Raw genomic sequence first — 23,136 nt, 5'->3', positions numbered from 1 at the left:
CTCCATCTAGATTTCCAAAGGAAGATTATGGAGGAATATTTACCAGAAATGCAGAGCACACTGGAGCCAGTCAATCTGTCAGATGATGCCTCTTTCAAGTCCCCAGATAATGAGAAGGCTGATAAAACACCTGGAATGGAAGAGTGCCCAAGCATCAGTTGCACTGGAAATGATGCTGGTGTCTTGGAGAGGGACTCGAGTTCCCTGCCCTCGGATCAGGATGCAGCAGCTGTCAGCACCAGCAGCAGAGGGGCCCCAGCAGAAGGACAGCAGCAGTGTGGAGGGACAGACTCCTCTGCCAATGCCTACTGTGAAACAAAGGCAGAAGGCTCCACAAAACAAGAACATCTACCTAGTGAAGAACTGGAACGACATGATCTAAAAACTAACCAGACAGAGCAATCATTAATGGAAATATTACAGGATCTAAGGGAGGAGTCTGACTTTGTGAAAAAGTCAAGTGATAAAATCTATTCAGAAAGCCCTTATGACACAGACTGCACAAAGAAACTTATTTCCACAATACATCAGACTTCCTCACAGGAGGATTTGCTAAAGGAAATAGAATCTGAACTGTTATCCACAGATTTTTCAAAAGAACCAAAGCTCCCCAATGGTGTACAGAAGGGTGAACATGCCTTGGCTATGTTTGAAAAATGTGTGCAAGATAAATACCTACAGCAAGAACAAACTATTACGAAGTGAGTATTTGTGTATGTGCTTCACAGTTGGAAGTTTGTGCTGACCAATTTTGGCTGCATGTTGTGTGCACCTGCATACAACATTTTGGTATGAAGCAAGTTGTCTCAAGTTGGTATGAGAGAGTAGTTAATGGGATTTTTTAAAAATTGTTTTTAAGCAAGGAATAATTTTTAGTTGTGGTATGTGCTTGTAAATAAAATTGTGTGCTTAGATGTCTGAATTCTTGCAGGATTTGGCAGGAACTGAATAGCCAACTGTGTCATTGAATAGCTTGCCAATGTCTAGAATTACTAAATACTGCAGCAGTAATGGTGATTTAAAAATAGTCCAGGATTCATTCAGTCCATGTGTGTCTGGGGAAATGAATATTTGAAAGTACTAACTCCCACAATGGGCATTTTATTTATGTTCAGAATTGCTTGTTTCTTTTTCCAGTAGTATTCAGTCTCCTGTCGTCATCCAGCAAAGTTGTTAATCAGATGAGAGTATTGTTTGAGTTGGAAGTAGCATATATAGATAAACTGCACATTTTATAGGAAGACTTCTGAAATGCATGGCTTATAAGTGTTGTTGTAATTAGCTGGGCTTAATAGTTCTACCAGGCAGTATTCAACATGATTATTTATGTTCCTCAAAAGCCAGTTTATTGCTTGATTTCTTGATTCCTTACTTGGTGCTTAATACTCTGTTGCCTCTTTAGAAATGTTTTTTGCTAACAAAATGTAGCCTCTAACTTGATATTTATTCCTTTTTGCAGAGCTGGAAATGAGAGTCCTGCTTTTCATATAAGGCTCTCCAATACCATGATATAGGAGGACATCAAAGGAAGGGAAAGCAGACAGGGGGAGAGAGTCTCAGTAGGGAAAGTATTCTCTTGCATGTCACCAGTTAACCTCTGACAGAAGCCATCCATGTGAGGAAAGTCAGCTGATGACAGGAAAGCTGGAGAATGCACAGTTAGACATTCAGCAGTTACAGAGGAGTAGTGGGAATCTGAAGTAGTGGGTGTGTAGAGCAAGGCAATTCCAGGAGATCATGAGGTAAAGAGTTTTACTTATCCATGGTGAGCTCAGAGGCAGGACAGTGTTTTCAGCCATGGACCAATTACTTCGTCAGAGACAAGTGTTTTTATATGTGTGTATGTTATATATGCATACAGAAGGCTTTATGTAAAAACATGTCTCTTTCTTTTGGCCAGTTGCACCCGTTTGACACTTGGGAACTCACCTCAAGAGTGTCAAACCACTGTGGAACATTTTGTGTTTGGTCCAAAGGGTATTCTGGGTTGTGTTTGTTTTGTTCCTTACTTGATAATCAGCAGAATTTCTTGTAACATTGTTCTGGAAATAGCCCAGCTGTCTCCTGTGATCAGATCTAAATATATATGTCAGCAGCTGTGGCATGAATTAAGAATTTGTAATCCTGGAATATTCATTAATAGATTAAAAAACAGATCACAAGTGCTAAGCTCTCTGTAATTGATGGTTTTGAATTTCTTTTAATTTAGGAGACTAGTTTGTTCAGAGATTTTTTTTCAACAAAGGAGAGGGGATAAAGGGATAATTATCTTTTGCTTCTCTCCCACAAATTAATGCATTTAGTGGCTTAGAATACCCACCATGTAATATTATCTGCAAACATGTAAATACATGTGAGACTGTTCATTCAGCAGTTCTGACAATGTAACTTCTCTGAGTTTTATGTTAGAATGTCAAACTAGGTCTGAGTTAGCTTCAAACAACTGAACTGGAACTATTGCTAAAAATTGAACTTTATAAGGAGCATGGGCTTGGATACCTAGTTAGGACTTAAAAAAATCAGGATTATTTTTCTTTCCAGGTTGTGAACTTCATGGGTACTCTGAGAAATCCATGAAATTAATAAAATACCTGTGTTTTCAGACAAATGACTGGTGAGACTATCTGACTGGAAGTTACTGTATAACATTACCTTAAAATTAGTAGCATTTACAGTTTCATAGGGTTACCAAATGTCCCATGTCATTAAGGACCACAACAACCCTAAAATGCTGGAAACAAGCTCTTTCCTCACAAGGAGGTTGCTGCTTGCTGTTTTGGAGTAAGTTCCACATGTACAACATTCTTCTTTTTTTTTTTTTTTTCCTGTAAGGCTTTCATGGATTTTTTTAGGGTTTCTGGCTTCCAATAAAACTTGCAGATCGATGCACAAAAACCGTGTATCTCGAGATTGAAAACAAGCAACCAAAAAACCCCACTACTGATGTACCTTGGTTTTAATTTTTTTTCTTTACAGATTGATTAAAGAAAATAAAAAGCATCAGGAACTGATTTTGGAAATTTGCTCAGAAAAGGACAACTTAAAAGATGAATTGAAAAAACGAACGGAAACAGAAAAGCAGCACCTCAGCATTATTAAACAGGTACAGATAACAAAACAGAAGCGCTGGTTAGTATTTCACTTGTGCATAATGTCACTGTTGCTACTGTTGATTCCCATGCTTATTATCCTAAGCTTCTTAAGAGGATAAATCTACTCTTGTATTCCAAGAAATTGTCTAAAAGCCTTTAGTGATTTTGGTTAAACTGACTTTCTGTATTCCCATCTCTTAAGTGTTTTGTATCTGGAAGTCTCTGCTGTGGTAGTAGCAGGTACTAAATAGAGGCCTTTTCTCAGGGGCGTGTTAGAACCACAGCAGGCCAAGGAGGACCATGGTGTGTGCATGGTGGCAGCTGGTTTTAGTGTGGGAGGAAAAGGTTTTACAGCAGGTGTCACTGCTTGGCTGTAATCAGCTATCTGCTGATGTCCCTGCAGCTGGCTGGCCAGCTTTATAAACTGATTACAGGTTATAGCTTGGAAATCTGGCAAGAGAAACACTTAAAATACTAATTTCTGTTTGTCCAAGTGCTGGTGAGTATACTGGTTGCCAGGTTTCTTTGTTGGTGTCTGCATTACACAAAAATCTGTTCACACAGCAGTGTCAGGCTTGAAATGTTCTACAGGCATATATTCATGTACTATATTCATATATTCATGGCTGATTTCTGAGAATATTTGCAAATGCATGATGTGACTCAAAAGTGTTATTTATAGGCTACAAATTGGAATTGCTTGTGCCTGAATAAACCAGTATGAGCAGCTCCCTCATTCTTTGATAGCTCTGTCATGAGTCATGTATGATTTCATGAAGCTCTATCATGCAGCAATTGCTTTATTCCATTCTGAAAAAAAGTATTTGTGAGGGTGCTTGTCATACCACATGATTGCAAGTGATTTCAGAAAATACTCTGTTGGACTGTAATAGTTTTATATGGCTGTTGATAGCACCTGAGCTGTAAGAGAATTACACTTGTATTTTTTCATTTGTTAAGATTGTTGTGGAATTTCTGTCTTAGTGCTTTATGGTTACTTTTATGTAAATGAAAGCTTGGCTGCACTCACAGCTCCAAGCTGTACCTGCCTGCTTGTACGTGTGAAGCTTTTTCTTTGGCACATGGTCCATTTGCAGAGCTGAAAAAAGTGTGGTCAAGTAATGGTGTGGTCACAAAAGCAAATTAGGTGGTTCTTGCCTTTTACACAGCAGCTTGGGACTGCACAGAATTTACAGTACTGATCCTAGGATCCTGCCACTTCTCCCACAAAGCAAAGAAAAACAAAACCCCCAACCTGGGTGAGTTGGCTTTCCCTTGGGACAAGAGGAGAGTCATGAGGCACAATTTGAACAAGGTTTGGGCAGTGTCACAGCCTTTGCAGCCACCACGCTGCTCCTCCCGGACTTGCCTGATTTGGCAGGGAGCACATTCTGGGAAGTGTTCCAGTTAACACTGGGGATTATTCTTCAGCTGGATCAGGTCTCTGACTTGGTTCACTAGATGGCTAAACAAAGTGCCAGCATGATGACTAAGCTCATCTTTATTTGCTGAGTGATTTTTTTGAATGAATTAATTTCCAGTCCATTTCAGTATGGATGCATGACTGCTTTGCTGGCATGGTGAAGGATGTGGCACAAGGATAGGAACAAAAGGATGGAAGGTGAAGCAACCTCAGAGACTAGCCAGTTCTTCTCTGGCAGCTCTCTGACTTGCTGTCAGTCCATTATTTTGTGTAGTAAATTACTGTGCCTAGTGTTTTACGTGACTTGAGGCATCTTCACTCTCACTGAAGATGAGAATTGACATCTTTCATGCTTTTGCTAGTCATGCAAAGCTAGATGTTGATATGGGTGGTTGCAGCCTGACAAGTGTAAAATACAGGTAAATATCTGTTGAAGCATCTAATTTTGTGTGAAATATGCCTGCCTGTATAAAATGTGATGAAAGAGTTATTTTCCCTATAATTCTATCATGATGTATTTTAGCTGGAAGCAAGAATAGAAGAGCTTAATAAAGAAGTGAAAGCTAGCAAAGACAGACTTGTAACTCAAGATGCAGCAGCCAAAAATACTATTCAGCAGTTGCATAAAGAGATGGCCTTTCGAATGGAACAGGTAATATGGAAAAACTTAAACTATTGAACATCTACATTATTGAACAAACTTGGTTCTTGTAGGAAACATATTGGATCACTACGGAAGACAGAATTTTCCCGAACTGGAACTCCTAGTTTGCAGTTATGTATGCATTTTGGATAACTGTCAGCAGTGAATTTCCAAATAGCTGTTAACACTTCAGAGTGCCTGATAACTCTTTTAAAAAAATACCTATTTTTCTATGTATTGAATTAAGCCCTTAAGGCAATCTCATTTTCTTTACCTGTAAGCTGAACTTGATTCAGAAGGAGCTAAAAGCTGGCAGTAGCTTTTTTTCAGACAGGCTGTCACAAAACTAATATTTTTCTCAATTCTAGCACAAAGCTCTTACTTAGTCTTTACATATTACTGAAATCTGGGATTTTTTTTTCCTTTTTAATATCATATTATGCCAAGTATTTTCTCTGTTGCATTTATTCTAAAGCTCAGTGTCTGATTTTACTTTTTTTTCCCCTAATTTGAAGCAGAACTTTTTAGTTTTGGGGTGGGGGGAATCTTTAGAAGTAAACCACTGCAAGTGATCCAACTGAAAAGTAAGCCACTGGATAATGATTGTGCAGTTGGCATGTGGATGAAAGAAGACAGAGTACCAGTACTGAGTATTTGCAAAATTATTTTATTCCTAAACATTATACTTCTTTCCTTCTAAAAACCAAATTACTAATATATTGATAACTCATTTGAGATGTTCAGCTGTGAAGATGCAGCTGTTAAAATATTTATGGTTAGAAGTAATTTCAGTGCTTAAGAGGGATTGAATGTTAGTCTTTGTCAAACTGGAGCTTTTGAGTCCTGCTTTGTTATGCTGCTCTATTGCAATACTAAAAATATCTGGGTAATTATGAAATACAAGGCTTGATTAATAGTGTTTTGATACTTTTCAAGGCAAACAAGAAATGTGAGGAAGCTCGCCATGAGAAGGAGACCATGGTGATGAAATACGTCCGAGGGGAGAAGGAGTCGCTTGACCTCCGAAAGGAAAAGGAGGGCCTTGAGAGAAGGCTGAGAGATGCAAACAAAGAAATAGAAAAGCTTACAAATAAAATCAAACAACTTTCTCAGGAGAAAGGAAGATTGCATCAGCTCTATGAAACAAAGGTACTCCAAGTACTGCTGTGTGACTTGGTTAAAAGCACTGTCAGAACAACCTTATCACTTGTTTGCTGTTGTACTTGGTAAAAGAAACCTGTTCTCATTTAGTTTCTGCTGCACAGCTGTGAAAGTGTCTTCCTTCCAAGGGAAGGGAAAAAAGCTACTCAGTTCTCATTGCAATCTTTTTGAAGTTCCTTTTAATATTTCCCTGAATATTAATTTGCGAAGCATTAGGGATTTTTTTTGACAAAATTGAGAAGACATCTTGTTTCAGTTTTCTAGATTTTGAAGTAATTTCTAGCTTCGGATTTTTCTAAAAGGCTGCAGTGGCATTGAATTATTGCAGTCTTTTTTTGTTGTTTTTCTGTGTTTTCACTCCGTATTTCCTCTTCTGTACTACTAAAATTGATAATAAAGCAATAGAATTTTTTATCCCAAATTTTGCTACTCATTTTTAGAAAGTGGTAAGATTATTAAACGATCCAAGTCTTTTTGTAGTTCTTCACAGCTGTGTTTTACAATACTATTTCATGTGGAAGAGCCAAAAATTAATAAATTACTAGAAACCACACTTCTGAAACAAAAATTGCCTCTGTGGTGCTTTGTCTTTTCACAGATATATAACATTAACATATACTAACAGTAATGCAACCTTACCTTGTTATTCAAACCACAACACTGATGGGGTTTTTTTTCCCACTGGATTAAAGCATTATTGGGCATTCTGAAATATGTGCATGATTTTGCAAAACCCAGACATTGAGAAAAAACCAGCTTGATAAGTGGACAGGAGTTCTGTTCTAGAAACACTAGATCATTTAATTCTATAAAAAAACCTATGACATTTTCTCAGGATGGTGAAGCCACTCGACTCAACAGAGAAATAGAAAAAATGAAAGAAGAAATCAATTCTCATGTTATAAAAGTAAAATGGGCTCAGAACAAATTGAAAACAGAACTGGATTTGCACAAGGTGGGTGAAATGATGCTGATATCATTACATGAAAATATAGTCAGAGTAATGTGGTTGTTACAATATTTACTTTTTATGTACTGTTCCTAATGTGGTGTTTCTGTTTAATTTGAATACCTGCAGCAAAAGTCAGAATAGTGCTCTCAAACAGTGATACTGAAATGGAAATGGTGAAAGGATGTGAAGGGAGGATGTACTGGAGGATTCTCTTTAATATTGGTCATCAAATTTTAATTTGTCGTTAAGATTGTGTTTTGGGGAGGTTATTTGTTTGAAATAACTGTTACCTTAGTTTTTAAGTGATAGAGTTAAATCTGCTGTCTGAAAATGTGCATGGCTCATAAATAAGAGATCCTTTTGTTGTGCCTTCAGTGGTGGGTCAAATGGAATTACGTAAATTAGCAGATGAATGGAAGCAAGAGGAAAAATAATGTTGGATTTTATTAGTTCTTTTCAGACTGAAAGGGATGTTTTATTATGAGAAATGTGCTTCTCAGATGAAGTTAAGTAAATGGATTTCACTAGGTTTAACCCATTCTTTTCATTACTGTTTTTGTAGGAAACCAAAGAACGCCTCAAAGATGCAATGACAAAATTAACTGAAGCAAAAGAAGAAGGAGATCAGATAAGGAAAAACTGTCAAGAAATGATAAAATCATATCAAGTAAGCACATTTTCTCAAGATGTCAAATTATTGTTTAGTGCCTGAGTCTTCTTTTTCATTTCTTTCTAGATTAAGCTGTAGCAGGAAAGAATTATCCTGTGGGAGCTCCAAAGCTGAGTTGAATACTGACTGCTTTTTTACTTTGCTGAAAAGTTGTTAAATAAAAGGGAAAAAGTTTATCTTGATTGGCATGCAGCGTGGGGGTCTTTCTTGGCATGGTCAGGATTATCAGAGGTGTACTTACAGAAAAGACTCAGTGATGTGAAAAGCTGTCTGTGCACTCATAGAATGGAATGGGAAACATAAAACTCTACTTATATTTCTTCAATCACTTTAGGAGTCAGAAGAAATAAAATCAAATGAACTGGATGCAAAATTCCGAGTAACTAAAGGAGAACTAGAGAAACAAATTCAGGAGAAGTCTGATAACCTGGAGGTAAATATGTGGTCTGTGAAGTCCACTTTGTGGTTAAGAATTCCATGAGATTATAACTTTAAGAATCTTATTTTAAGCTGCTTGCAGTTATGGCAGATTGTTTGGATTTTCTCTTTTTTTGTGGTCTGATACTAAATCCCAGGTGTCTGCCTTTCCAGCATTGCTTTTTTTGGAGGATGTCTTCAGGTACTACCTTGGATTCACTTTTTAGAAACAAAGTTAGGGGGAAAATACTACATAGTGAAGGTGAAATAACTTCTCTTTTGTTTATAAGCATGAGTGTTGCTGTAATTAAAAAGCACAAATTCAGTTGAGTCAGGCCTTTCTCTGGCCACTATTTTGCCAAGATGTATGGCAAGGACAGACAAGGACCAGCCTCTGTTCTTTGTAGAGATTTGCTAGCTCCAAAGTGAAATTCTCTAATGATGTGTCTGCTCACAGCTCATCTGTGCTCATGCCATCTTCAGAGTGACCAAGTGCCAGTTTGCTCAGAGCTTTCCCAGGGCCTGTTGTGCCACAGATTTGTGTACCTAAAACCAGAGCGTGCAGGCTCACTTTTGTTCAGTTCTCCTGAGAATAAAGGAGCTTTGAGGTTTTGCTTTCCTTTCTGAAGAAGTAAACCAAGCCTTTGGGGTACCTGCTCTGCCTCAAGCCCTCTCAGCTGTTGTGGTGGCCTGTATTGGCCTAGGTTTTTTTTTTTTTTTTTTTTTTTTTGAGGTGCCACTGTACATTTAGTTTTCTTAATGAGCTTTTTACCCTCTAAAAAGGTGCATCATGCAAAAATAAAAGAACTGGAAGACTTGAAGAGAACATTTAAGGAAGGCATGGATGAGCTTCGAACACTGAGAACAAAGGTAAAGTGTGCTGAGTTGGATTGGAGTGGGGCTGAAAGCACAGTGCTGGGTTTTTGGATCAGTAATAGATTCCATTCCTAATTGTACTTTTACTTCTTCAGATCTGTCTTCAGGTTGATTAGAGATTGGCTGGCATGAGACTAGAAAGAATACCTAATTGTTGACTTGGATAGCCGTTTTTAGGAAGGTTGAGCTGATCTGTAGCACAACAGTGTTTTGCTTCATTGTGTGCACCTCATTTGGCTGAAAAGCTGAGAAACATTTTAGATTTGTAATTCAGCAAATATTTGAAATCTTCTAAATTTAGTATGAATAAAATACTTGTAAGCTTCTCCTACCTGTGAAAAAAGTTCTGGCCTCTGGTAAGGAGGTTATACTGTCCATAACTCATGGACAGTCTATAGAACAGCATGCCAGTCCCTGTCTCCAGAGCAGCTCATTAGGACTGTGGAAAAAGGGAGGGAGACAGTATGGTAACTGGGGAAACTCATATCTGTGCACCCTGATCCATTAGGCTGATAAGTTTGATTCTTTGGACAAAATTAATGTTAAGCGCATTTGTTGAATTTAATTTTTTTTTGTTTGTTTTTCCAACTCTTACTTGATCTGAAATACTTCGGGATATTGGTCTAAGTTATTTGGAACCACCAAAAAATTAACACATGAGCTTTGTACAACAGTCTAGACATATAATCAGGATAATTTAGCTCTGAACTTTGTGAAACTAAATAGTTTCTGGTTTTATTTTTTTTTTTTCCATTTAGGTAAAGTGTCTAGAGGATGAGCGCTTAAGAACAGAAGATGAGTTATCCAAGTATAAGGAAATAATAAATAGACAGAAAAGTGAAATTCAGAATTTGCTGGAAAGAGTCAAAACTGTAGATCAGCTGCAGGATCAGCATCAGAGGTACAGCTGTGCACTTTGACTAATGATTTAAAAGATTATCTGAGATGGGGAAGGGTTTGTTTTATTGAAGCTATTGATGCTTTAAATGCATTGTAATTTGAAGAATGCCTATCTTGGTTTAAATCAGTGTTGCTAATATTAAATATAACCTTGGTGGCCTCTTACAAAACAAGGGGATCGAGACTGATAAATCTAATTTAATGTGTCTCATTGTTAGAATAACAAGTGCCTGATTTCCAGCATACACTACAGGAAATTGTCTTCTAGGTGTCTGCTCAGTGCCTGTTTTATTGAAAGATGGAGGGGAGCAACTAAATTGGAAAGATAAATTGCTTTAAAATTGTGGTGGATGAATGGAATTATTTAATGGAAAGAAATTTACTTACTTGACAGATGCTGTATTCAGACAGGGTGAGGCACTTGTCTTTCTAATGGGCTGGAATTCATTCTGCTGTGTTGAAGTTCACTCATATAAGAATGTGAGGGGAATAATCTCAGGGGAGGGCTGGGCTTGTGCACAGTTCAGGGGTGTCTGAGCATGGTCCTGTGTCTGTGTGGTACACATGGACTGGGATACAAAATGCTGGCCACTCTGCTGGTTCCACTGGTGCTGCATAAATGGAGATAGGCAGAACCACCCCTGTGTCTGTCCTTCTCGTGCTGGTAAAAAATCCCGGTTTTTATTTATCATTGTGAAGTATTTCCACAATTATAGGCCTTCCTCAGGCTTAGCAAATCAGCCACTTTCCATGTGCTGTGTGCTGGTCACCTGCATTGTCATGGTGTCCTCAGCCTTTCCAGGGAAACTCCCGTGTGCTGGAAACTCCTGGAGCCTACACTTGGATCAGTAACAGTTATTTTTCACTTGGAATCTTGCCAAGTGAATTAAAGGGATTGTGATCAAAGTGTGAAACTACAAATGTGTGCTTCTACTTATCTTTTATTCTCAGTAATTGAGACATGCTTAAATATGTCTGTCATTCCTATTCAATTTGGATTTTTTTTTCAGTATCCTTCCCATACAACATTTATTATCCCTACATCAAATTTCATATTGTCTTTTATTTCAATTTCAAGGCAGACATCCTGAAATTTATAAAGCCTATATTTTAAAGTGAATATTGACCTATGCTTGTTCACTGGAGGAATATGATTTTAGGTTGAATACTGGGAAGAACTTCATGACTGAACTGGATACCAATCACCTCCAGTGTTCCCTGGTCTCTTTCATTTGCAAATTTTTAAGGATAATCTAGACATCTCTTTTAGAATGATCTAAACCTTTAATTTTGTCTGATCCAACCCTGACTGCTAGGCAGAGATTTCTCCTGCCATAATGAAACAACATTTGAAAATGTAAAATACAAGTATACATGCAATCTTCTGGCACAGGTTTTTAAATGGGAGCTCCAGGTGAGATACTTTGCAGCACAAATGACTGGGTCTCAGCTCTTCTTGGAGAAACAAATCAGTACAGAATTGTTGATTTAAAGTGAATTGATCTTCCTCATAATTACACTGTCTGGCAGGAAATTTCATGAGATGTGTGCTGTTGCTTTGTGTGGTTTTAATTTTATTTTTAAATATTAATATATACACTCCCTATAAGAAAGGTGAGTTTTTTTCTGCTGGTATTAGAAAAGGTGAATCAAATTCTATGACTGAAGAATTAATGAACTAATAATGCAAAAGCAAATAAAAGGACACATTTTTAGTCTGTAACATTTTTAACAGCTACTAACTTTTGGACTTAATTTCAAACACTTTCTGTAGAATGTTGATGATAACTGAAGATGCAGCATTTTTCACTCAGATGGATTGGATATGAGAGTCAGTAGAAACAAAAACTTGTTTTGTAGAGGGGAAGGACTTATTTTTGGGAAGAGGAGTAATGGAGTAAGACAGGCCCTTTGGTTCAGAGCTGCAGGGCTTGGATAAGGATTTGTCAGGAATTGCCATACTGCTGTCCTAGAGAAATCCAAACGGGAGTATTTCCCTGTTTCCTAAAGAGAAGGCCTCTTACAGATTGGCCAGCTTTGTTGGGTTTGCAAACCTTCCTCTTACCCACTAGGTCTGGTTTTGAGGGTTTTGTTTGTGCCCTGTTCTAAAGGTCATATGGAGAATTTGAGTATGGAGAGGTGGGCTTCCTTGAGGAGCTAATGCCTGAGTGTCCTCTGTGGGCTGCAGAGATCTGTCATTTCAGCACTGCAGCGTGTTGTGAAACAAAGTGAATACTCCATTGACATTTAAAATGATCCAGTGACTAACAGATACCCCAGGATTGTTCCCCTGCCTCATTTGGACTTGACCAGAATGCTTTTATTGCAATAAACTTCATCTCTTTTAGCTCAGGTTATCCCTAATGTGATACAATTGTTTTGACAGAGATGAACAAGAAATCAGTGCTTTAAAGGAAGAAATAGATGGTTTCAATTCTCTGGTTGCTGATCTTCAGAAGGACATTGAAGGTAGTCGGAAAAGAGAATCTGAGCTATTGATATTCACTGAGAAATTAACCAGTAAGAATGCACAGCTTCAGTCCGAAAACAATTCCTTACAGAGCCAGTTGGATAAGCTTTCTTACACTGAAAGAGAGCTGCAGAATCAGCTGGAGTGCGTTCAACAGACTAAAGATGATCTGGTGAGTACAGTGGGCTTTTTGTTTTTGCTCTAGTAAGATGTCTGATGCAGATAAAGAAGTAGCACATGAATACCATCTTGTATCTTCATTTACCTGACTGCAGTTTCTCCTTGAGTCTGCCATTAGTAGCAGTGGGATATGAACCCCTCATGTTCCCAGGGTGAAAGAAATCCTGAGACACGCTGCACTGGAATGAGGAGGTGTCACTGTGTTGCTCTTTCTGGTTTTTTGGGAGCAGAGAGTTGTTTACTTTCAGATAAAGTGGAACAGAAGGTTCTAATTTGCCTGTAAAATTTGATACTGTAAATTGCTCCTCAGGTCCTGTTTGTACTATGAGACGTCATTTTTAATAAACTTAGTGTGTCTCATGGAAGGTAATGTGACTTTGTACTGTATCAAGAAGAATTTTTGGAGGTAGTAGAGGAATCTTGATTTTCATGTGAAGTGTTAGTGTTCAGCCTGAATAATAAATGTAAAGTGTGAATGATTCCCAGGTGAAAAGTGCAGTTAGGGATGTTGCGCGTGCTCTATGGTTAGGCTAGAATTTTTTTGTGTATGACTGAAAATAAAATCCCAATTTCAGGCCATGAAGTTACAGAAGGAGGAGGATCAGCGGAAGTCAGAGGTTGAGACCCTGCAGGCTCGGCTGGCCTCAGAGCAGGAAGAGGTGTCAGCCCTGAAGACCCACGTGGATGAACTGAAGGATGAGCTCATCACCCAGAAGCGCAAGCACGCAGCAAACCTGAAAGACCTCACAAAACAGCTTCAGCTAGGTGGAGATTATTTTCACTTAGGAGACAGCCCCATCTATGAACCCCTCAGTGTCTGGTAGAGATTCAGGTCCTGTCTGTGTGTGCTCACTGCTTGAATGTCACCCTTCAAGCTCTCCCTGTTTCTGTAAACAATGAGAGTGAGGAAGTTAGACCTTGTGGAAACTGCAGTTCCAGACCTTTGTGTTAATTTTCAGTCTAAAATGTAACTTCTGAAGTGGGTTTAAATGTAAAATGAAATATTTATTTCAAAAGAGCTTAGTCTTTGTTATGACGTATCTGACTACTGAAATGTCACCATAGGTATATATGGATCCTGGTCTGTGTAGGAGTATATTCAGAAGCTGCCAGAAATTTCCTAGTTGCTGACCATATCAGGAATTGCTGGTTATTTTTTTAACATAACACTTCAGTTTATAAAGCTGGATATGGGGAGACTGATGACTAATTTTGTCTACAAATAGAAGTCATCAAATACCCAACAGTGTGAAAGCAAATACATTTGAAGATAATCTGATGTTTGAAGTGTGTTTGAAAGGAGAGATCCTATTGGCACTTTGCAAGACAAGTTCCATGTCCCTTTTTGTGCATGTAAGAACAGCTGTGTGCTTTCCCTCTTGATCCCTACTGAGTGAGTGGTGCTTCTGGCACAAGTACTGCTGTAGTGATACTGTTCTGAGATGCTGGAGCAGAGTTGCTGACATCAGTAGTGATTTACATGGCAGACCTAATAAAAAGTAAGATCAAATTGAAGTCTTACTGGTCCAGGTTAATCCTATATATGACATTACCCTGGCAACTACAGCAGTGTGTAGGGATCATGGTGGGTTTGGGTTTTACTTTTAGTTGCTACCATTGTCTTTCAGTTGTCACATCATGTTAAATTAGTGCAGGTCAGAGATGATTAGAGGTTCTGTATGTTGGGTAACACTGTAATTTTTAATTCTTACTCTGCTATTGATAATCATAATTTTGTTAATACTTTTAGCACGCAGGAAATTGGATCAGATGGAAAATGGTAATTATGACAAAGAAGTCAGCAGCATGGGGAGCCGTTCCAGTTCATCAGGTAATGGAGCACATGGCACGGCTGCCAAACAGCCCTTCAGTCTTAACAAGGTTGCCACAGTGTGCTTGCTCTTTATGTGGTTTGTGCATATGCAGTGTGTGGGCAGCCTCCCATTAAAACTGACAAAATAGCCTCTAAGCACCAAAATGCACTTGGCTGACTGCAGTTCTAAGAGCTTATTATGAGATTAAAGTATAATGTTTATATATTTTGGTTCTTTTTAAATACCTGCCTTTTTTATTTGGTTGCTTTTATGTTTGGAGGAAGCCCAAGAGGACTCCAGTTTATACATGCTCCTTTTACATGCTGCCAGAGGCAAAATAAAAATGAGCAGTGACTTCCAACATTGTTTAATTGCCCTATCGACAGTTGTGACTGTGTAAATGAGAAATCAATTAGCATCATTAGAGACATCAGTGGGTTTATGTAATATTCATTACTTTCTATCCAGTTAGAAGTAAAAGAATGATCTTTAGCACTGAAAACAGCATGTTTTCTTCCTTGATATCTTTGGATTTTAAGTTGGGTTGTTTCTGTCCAGATGTCGTGTAATCTCACTGTGTGAGAGAGACAAGTGCTTAGAACAGCAGAAAGTAAATCCTGCAAGCTCAAAGTGATCAGTACTGCAGTGTTTATATGTAGGGCTTTTGTGAGCCTGTACAGTTTTCATAGTATTTATTGTAATTTTAGTTTATCCAAACGCTGGTGTGTTGGCAGGGTCCCTGAACGCGCGGAGCAGCGCCGAGGATCGCTCGCCTGAGAACACCGGCTCTGCCGTGGCTGTGGACAGCTTCCCAGAGGTGGACAAGGCTGTCCTGGTTGAAAGAATACTAAGGCTGCAGAAGGCACATGCTCGAAAAAATGAGAAGATGGAGTTTATGGAGGATCACATTAAACAGCTAGTGGAGGAAATCAGGAAAAAAACAAAGTATGTTCTGTATTCTTTACATGCAGGTTTTCAGTGTTGAGCTGGAACACTAGACAAATAGAAAACTAACTGTCTAAGTGAAAATGCTTAAAACAGTAAAAATATTGCAGTGACAGTAGATTTCATAGATGGAATTACTTTTGTGGGTTTTTCTTCTCTTTTCCCAGCAGTTATAGTAATTGCCAAATTTTTGGCAATTAGTACTATTACTGATTTTTTTCAGGAGGAATAAACTGGCACAAGTGGGTTTTTGGTAGCAAAATGGTCAGCAGGTGGCTGATTTGAGGTGGACTGCTGCCACTGGCTAACAGAAAAGTCCATTCTCCTCATGTGCTTAAAAGGGTGCTGATTGTGTTTGCTTTGGAAGGAGAATGTGCATTATTCCGGATGGTACTCTGGTATAGACATCAAACAAATTATGTACCTGAGCTGAATGTGGTCAGTGGTTAATGTGAGACAAGATTCCACTTAAATGAAAATCTCATCTTACAGGATAATGTCTGGAACTTCAGTTAGGAGAGTAAGAAATGCTGGCAGAAAGCTGCTTCTGGACAGTGCAGTTGTTTGTTAGGAACAGCCCTTACTTAATGAGTCCATACATTTATGCCCAGCTGGTACCATTTCAGAGAACATGGTACAGCTTGAGAAGACTCCTGGGAAGTGACTTTGTAATTTTTTTTTTTCATGTGTAGAAAGCTTAAGATTACATGTTTGGAGTCCTGCAGCAAAGAAAAGTAGATTTTTAAAATTACCTTTCTTGTCCTAGTAACTTTTCAGAATACTTTTAAATAACTAAACCCTGCACATTGTAGTCTCTTGGCTTACCAGCATTTTCTGTATCACTATTGGTATCCAAGGTTTTCCTCTGACATAGAAATTGCAGGAATAAATTTTTATTGCCTTTTTGGTAATATAGTACTGCTTGAAAATAAAATTACTCCTGTTAGGAACCTGAAATTACTTCAGCATCTGACTCTTCTCTGTCTTGTAATGCTATGACATTATTGGTTTTTTTGATTTTTTTTATCCTCCAGAATTATTCAGAGTTATATTTTGCGGGAAGAAGCTGGAACACTGTCATCAGAGGCCTCTGACTTCAACAAAGTACACTTGAGCAGGCGTGGTGGGATCATGGCATCTCTGTATACATCTCACCCTGCAGACAGTGGGCTCACCTTGGAACTCTCCTTAGAGATAAACAGGAAGCTTCAGGCTGTGTTAGAAGATACATTACTGAAGAATATTACATTGAAAGTGAGTAGCTGTGCCAGTTCTTCTGCACATTCTCATGGTTCTCAGATGCTCCCCTCACTGCATGCTGTTAAAGGCTTTGCAGAAGTCAGCTCAGTGTGATTTGGTGCCACTGGTAGCATTGGGGTTAACCAGGGAGTTTTGTGACATGATACCATGTACCTCCAGTTTAGGACCCTCAGAGTATGCTGCACGAACGGGCTCTGCTTGAAATAAGTTGTGGAGTGCCTGTTCCTTCAGCAGGGCAGGGTCTCTGCATGCTCTGCCCTGGGCATGTGGAACCAGGAGTGCAGGCTCTGCTCCTGGGGCAGCACACCTGTGCCAGGGAGAGGTGGCAGGCTGCAAAATGGTGTGCAGGCTGCCAGCTGGGCTGCAGGGCTCTGCACAAGCTGGAGATCTCTTCCTGTAGTCATCATCATTCTCCTTGAATGCTAGGGGAGCTGGCATTCTACCTTCTAGACATCCTGTAGAATACTGGTAACTGCAAAACAGGACTTGCTGGGAGCTTTGAGTCTTCTTATTGCAATGGTTATGTTTTTTTCTGAATATAATCATTTGCATTTGTTCTGGATACTTGAAAGTATCAACCTGCTGACATAAACAGTAATTTTGACTTACTAGTGCATTTTGTGCTGATGGACTCATTTCCCTGTATAACCTACCTTATTATTTTTCCCCCAAAAAAGGAAAACCTGCAAACTCTAGGAACAGAAATAGAACGGCTTATTAAACACAAGCATGAACTGGAACAGAGAATAAAGCAGACATAACTAAAACTTCTGGGGACTCACCAACCTGAAGATGCAGAAAAGGCAGGTGCTACAGACCACTGTGTTTTACATTCTGCCTGCCAGCACAAGCATCTGGGTTTTTTGCAGAAGAAGCCTTTGGCCACACAGGCTCACTCATGTGAGAGATCAACAGGGTTTGGCATCTGTGTGGTTCTCTCTACCCAGGACCAGCCTGAGGCACTGCTGAAATTCATTGCACACTACATTTATCTGACACTTCTATTTGAAATACAGATGCTTTGCAGTGCAGACTGTTTGGAGTGTGAGTTGCCATGAGATTTTAATTTCTGCACTGTGTAATTAATCAGTCTCTTAATGATGGAGCTTGAAAAAAAAAAAATAAAGCCAATTATGTCTTAGTTGCTATTGAACATATCCAGTGTTACTGAGCTTTAAGGGCTTTAAGACATTTATTTCCTTCCTTGCATATTATTTCTGATCTTTGGGTTGATTAAGCATTTTTGACACATGCATGGAATAATGCTTTGTTACAAAATTTTGGGTTTCAAGTGGTGGCCATGATATTGCATATTTTCTGCTTTAGATTAGCATTCAGCTGGTCAATTTCTTTATTCCAGAGGAGTGAAACAACAGTAAAACTAAGGAATAAGAAAGTGTTCTGATTCAGTTTTTGAGTTCATGTAGTTGAAACCAATGTCAGTTCAGCAAATCTTGTAAACCCTTGATCTTTAGACATGGATCAAAAGAAGTCTGATATCAGATAATTGGTTAATAAAGTTCTCGGGGCTCCTGCATAACTAACAGCATTTAAGGAGTTTAAGCTGCCCATTGTAAATCTATGTAAGTACATGTAGGCTTGGTGATTGAAGCTGTTTTCAAAGAAAAATAAAAACCAGTGAAATTTTCTTATTAGCTCTGGCTAGACCAACTAGTGACAATAATGGTAAGAAATAAGAAGTAGATCTAAATGGATTTTAATATATTGTTGGACTGTGAAAGTGGCACAGAAATCTGTGTAACAACTCCTTGATTTTACTGTTGTGAAGAGTTAGTTGATGAAAATAACTGAAAACTGTTACTTAGTCCTTCAGTGGCTGAGAGGGTGATGGAGGAAAAGTATCAAGGTGATAAGATTTGGGTTAGTCACAACATCATGTTCACATTTTAATTCCAGGATAAGTAATATACACAATGTAAAATATCTTTATTTCAGCAGTAGATGTGTAGTTTCTGTATCTATCACCTTTTGACCAAAATCAATTGAGCAGATCACCGTGTAAATACATACTTCAGGTTTTTATTAAATACTTGAACTTCCTATTGCCATGAAAAAAGAGTCAATGTACATTTACGATAGCAATGCTTTAGCTACTTTAATCAAAAAGGGGGATGTGGGGAGAATCTCTTACTGCAGATAGTGTTTGTATTATACACCAAACCTGAATGAGGGACCTGAATTTGGCAGCACAGAGGAGGATAATTGATCAGACAGCTGGGTGACTTAGGGGTGTGAACTCTGTTTTCAGATGCCACTGAGTTGCCTGAGCTTTGCAATAAAACAAATTGAGCAAAAGAGCCTGATTTGGTTTGAATGGTTTGGTTCAAGACAGTGGGACTTCCTTGTTAGTTTAAAGATGGGCATCTCTGAAAGTCCTTGTTGGGATCAAGACCTGGTTTGTGGTCCAGAGAGCTTCAGGAGTCTGGGATGGCAGGTCCCTTCAGTGTCAGAGGGTTAAGTATTCCTTTGGAAAGGGAGAAGAATGGGAGCAAATAGTTTAAAACCTGAGCAAGTATTACATAGAAACTGCAAGCCTTTAATCTGGGTGGGTTTTTATACATCTATTTTTCTAATTCCTGAGAGCAATGGTTATCTGAAATGTTAGGAAACTTGGCCCAGTCCAGTCATGGGACTACTTCTGCTTTACTGGTATTTAAGTGATGTGAAGAGGCAAATACCTGGCTCTGCTGAAACAGATTTGTCACAGCTTCCAGGAGGCAAACAGACAGTTGTTCATGACTGGGCTTGGACCTTCTGCTGAGAGAAAGTACTCTAGAACAATTTGCATGCTAAAACATAGCTTAGCTCTTGTATGTTTGTGTTTTCATGCTTTCATGTACCAGATCTCTGGATGTTTTCAGGCATTCAGCTGAATGATTCCAGTATTTTAGATACCATGTTAATATTGTAATATTTTAATGTATGTTCTCCAGGTGTACAGTTGAATGAAGGAGGGGTGTGGTGCAGATGGAATCAGTGCAATGGCTTTGTGGAAATTCTTATTTCTTTTTGGCATGGTTGTTCTCCTTTTAAGTTGAGAAACCTAGTTAGCTGTCCTCCTGCCCTGCTGAAATGCTGCTTGCTCTTTGTAGCACTGATAACTTTCCAGACTTTTTTTTTCCCCCTTGGTTATGGAGACACACAAAGCAGCCAAAATACCACGTTGTTTTTTGTGCATGGTGTTTTCATGGACCAAATCTGTCATCCACAGGTGTTATTTTAAACATACCTGTTAAGAGTTGGAAAAGTCATTCTGGCTTGCACATTGGCAAGTGACTCTCCAGTCAGCCTGGGGTGTGATGAGTACCAGCCAGCAACTTGGCATGAGGATGTTCCTCCTTTTTGAGAGGCAGTGAGGTATCAGCCATAAAATGTTGCTGGCCCTGTTCCCATGGGGTGGCTTGTCAGGGGTGTGATGCTGTTGGTGCAGTACCCAGAGCACTTTCTGTGAAAGGTGTTTCTGTGGGGTGGCTCACACAGGTGAGCACCAGCTGGTGCAGGGTGGGTGAGAGCCTTGTGTAGTGATCTCATCCCACTTATCCTTGTTTTGGAAATTGTATTATGAACCTGAAACTGAAAACTGTCCTCAGATAAACTGAATTTTAGAGACAAACTGGCGAATTCATAAACTAATCATGAAGGCAGCCTGCAGCATGAAATGGCACGGTGACATGCCTGTCACTGAAATCCTGTGTCTATTAGACATGGAGTTGCCACAGGCTGCTTTTGAAAATTCCAGGCTTGTGGCTGGTTGTGTCTTACAAGCTTAAACATCTGTTTCTTAACTACTCAGGGTGCTCTTTTCATTCAAACATCGCACAAACAGATGTTGTTAGAGGCCCTACCAGAAAGCTGCCTATGCTTTTCCACCCTCTGTAAAATCCAGCACTGTCACTGTCAGAAGCCAGACCTTTCTGACCCTATACAATTTTATGCTATGTAAATCACTGGCTTGCTGCCATACAGACTTGTGCAATATTTTTAATTACAGTGTCCAGAAAACTGGAGATTGATTTCTTCCTTGAACTCTCACTATCTTCACCTGTTGCTGGCAACACCTGTAGTACCTCTCTTAAAATATTTTAATTGCAATGTTTTGGTTCATAACTAAAAAATAAAAATTTAAAAACAGTATGTCTGGCTTTCTGTGCATCAACTGTAAACCTGAGTGTCCACATGCTGCAGAGACCTGAACCTGGGGAGGGGTTCAGAGGGCAGGGCCTGTCACAAGGAATCAGGTGTACCCTGTCTCACCTGTCCAGGGACAGGTGCCTGTGTTGCAGAGGGAGCTGGGTGGTATTTAGAGCTTTTCCAAGATGGATGGGCGTTTCCTTCCCATTTTCGTGTTCTAACTGAAATTGTTGATTCTTCCAATCTATGTGTGTAAGTCCTATACACAGAATGTCTTGTTGATTTAATTTTGTAGATACCTGTTTCTGTATAAAGTTTTCAAAGGTATTGCTATACCTTATGTATATACTGTACTTTGAAATAATAAACATACAAATGTATGAAAGCCTGGTTTGGGTGTGATTTGTCCCACTGGGTGCTGTCCCTCGCGTGCGTCTGGCTGCAGGAAATCCGAGCAGTGCTGCTGCCAGCCCCTGCTTGCCTGTTGCACCCGGTAAACAGGAGGTGGCAGTGCCTCTTCTCCGGTCCTGCCAGTGGGAGGAACAGCAGAGCCAGGGAAAACACCTCTCCCTGCATCCATCCCTTGGGAATTGTGCTGCATCTAAGGACTGCAGTCCCAGACAGGGCCCTCGCTGCTTTTCCCTTCCATAAGCTGAATTTTGGGAATCCCACAATCCCAGCAGCAAGAACTGGTTCCTTGGCTGCAGCTCCACGTTTGCTCCTCTGATTTATTTATTCTCTTGTAGAGATCTAACAGTTTGTTTTTAAACCATGATAGTATTTTTTAATAAAAGTTGTGATCGTGTCTCGTTGCTGGCAGTGCTTCTGTTAAAAACCTGGGAATGGGATTGATATGGGTTGTCCTGCCCTTGCAGGGAGCTAGAAAAAGGGGAAAGAGAGTATGGTGAAGGTGATAATTTATGGAGTTTATTCTAGTATCTCCCAGAGTACCTTAAATGAGAGAGGGGGCTGTCCTATATTTTGCTGAAATTTAATGGCAAAGAGCCTCAAGCTTCCCAGGACCAGGCCAGGAGCTCCCAGTGATTTTTCTGGCTACAGTTACCTGCATGACCCTATGCTGAAGTTGTTTCACAGCTCACAGCTTTTCTTCCAGCTTTTTCCACTGACAGCAGGTACAGTTGTTGGTGACAGATGTGACCAAAAATCAAGGTTTATTTGTGCTCCCTGAGTAACGCTGCTGCTTGCAAACAACAGCCTGAAGCTAAGCTTCCTCAAATACTAATTTTGGCTTTGCTGCTATTTGCAAGTGGCCATTTGGCAAAACACTTCCCACCCTTGTTTTTGGGTTTGTGTCTGAGCCTGACCCAGCTGAGCTCTGTGCAGAGGAAGGGCACGTGTTAGTGCTCAGTGCTGGAGTAAGCCAGGCTGATATTGCAGCTACTGTGTGATAAATATCTAACCAAATGCTAGCAGTTCTCTTCTATGTCTGATTGTGAATAAGGAAATCATCACTGCTATTTTTCTCTCTCTCTCTGCTTTATTTTAAGGGATTTTTAATAGCGAGCTCTGCTGGAGGTTTTGTTGCTGAGGTTGTTTTTAGGCTATTTTGCATCAAACCACAGTGGGTCTGTGCCAGATTTTGTGAGATTTTTGCATGAATAAATGTAGCTGTTGCAGTAGCAGAGTGCTGCTGAACAAGTTGTTCTCATCTAACGTGTAGAAATAGGCTGTTAGATGTGTTTGCTGCTGTTCTGCTCCAGTGGGTGCCCTGTAGTCAGGAAATCCTCTGGCCCTTGGGTTTCAATGGGCTCTTGACCATGTGCAGCTGCCCAGTGCTCTCAGCAGGGCTGCTCAAATGCCTCAAGTGAAGCACCTTGCTCACTAACAGGCTGAGTCCTATGAATGTTTGACATCTTCTTAAAAAGTTTCTATTTTAAAATAATCCCATGTGTGTGGAATAAGGCAAACCAATGCACACAGTCTGTGAGCTCTGTGTGTTTGACTCAAGGTAGGTGAGCACAGCCTAGCAAGGTAGGTGAGCACTGCTGCTCTCTTGGGCTGGTTGCTGTGTCCCTAAACACTGCCCTGGGCCATCCAACCTGCAGTTCTTTGGGAACTGCTGCTGCCTTTGGAGATGGATTGAAGCAGGGTGCAAATGCAAGGCAGTTTATTCAAGCTGCGATCTGCAGCCAGACAGAAGGGTTTGTGAGGCTGCACTGT

At 39.6% G+C, this 23,136-nt stretch overlaps 1 protein-coding gene across 4 annotated transcripts in view; it reads left to right on the top strand.

Moving 5' to 3' along the window:
* The window catches only part of CCDC186 (coiled-coil domain containing 186), a 35,071-nt gene extending 13,731 nt beyond the window's left edge, over positions 1 to 21,340 (top strand). For all 4 annotated transcript variants that reach the window (XM_012574629.5, XM_072931277.1, XM_072931276.1 and 1 more), the window contains exons 2-16: positions 11 to 701; positions 2,977 to 3,103; positions 5,039 to 5,167; positions 6,095 to 6,307; positions 7,155 to 7,274; positions 7,834 to 7,938; positions 8,276 to 8,374; positions 9,142 to 9,228; positions 9,993 to 10,135; positions 12,521 to 12,776; positions 13,360 to 13,549; positions 14,535 to 14,615; positions 15,333 to 15,543; positions 16,578 to 16,797; positions 17,481 to 21,340. In XM_012574629.5, coding sequence (XP_012430083.5) covers positions 28 to 701; positions 2,977 to 3,103; positions 5,039 to 5,167; positions 6,095 to 6,307; positions 7,155 to 7,274; positions 7,834 to 7,938; positions 8,276 to 8,374; positions 9,142 to 9,228; positions 9,993 to 10,135; positions 12,521 to 12,776; positions 13,360 to 13,549; positions 14,535 to 14,615; positions 15,333 to 15,543; positions 16,578 to 16,797; positions 17,481 to 17,564 — 2,739 coding nt within the window. In that variant the 5' untranslated portion in view covers positions 11 to 27 and the 3' untranslated portion in view covers positions 17,565 to 21,340. The remainder of the gene's footprint in view (positions 1 to 10; positions 702 to 2,976; positions 3,104 to 5,038; positions 5,168 to 6,094; positions 6,308 to 7,154; positions 7,275 to 7,833; positions 7,939 to 8,275; positions 8,375 to 9,141; positions 9,229 to 9,992; positions 10,136 to 12,520; positions 12,777 to 13,359; positions 13,550 to 14,534; positions 14,616 to 15,332; positions 15,544 to 16,577; positions 16,798 to 17,480) is intronic.
* Positions 21,341 to 23,136: the final 1,796 nt, after the last annotated feature.

This window comes from Taeniopygia guttata, chromosome 6 (genome assembly GCF_048771995.1).
Source record: "Taeniopygia guttata chromosome 6, bTaeGut7.mat, whole genome shotgun sequence".
NCBI lineage: Eukaryota > Metazoa > Chordata > Aves > Passeriformes > Estrildidae > Taeniopygia > Taeniopygia guttata.
This window is presented reverse-complemented; position numbering and strand designations above follow the sequence as displayed.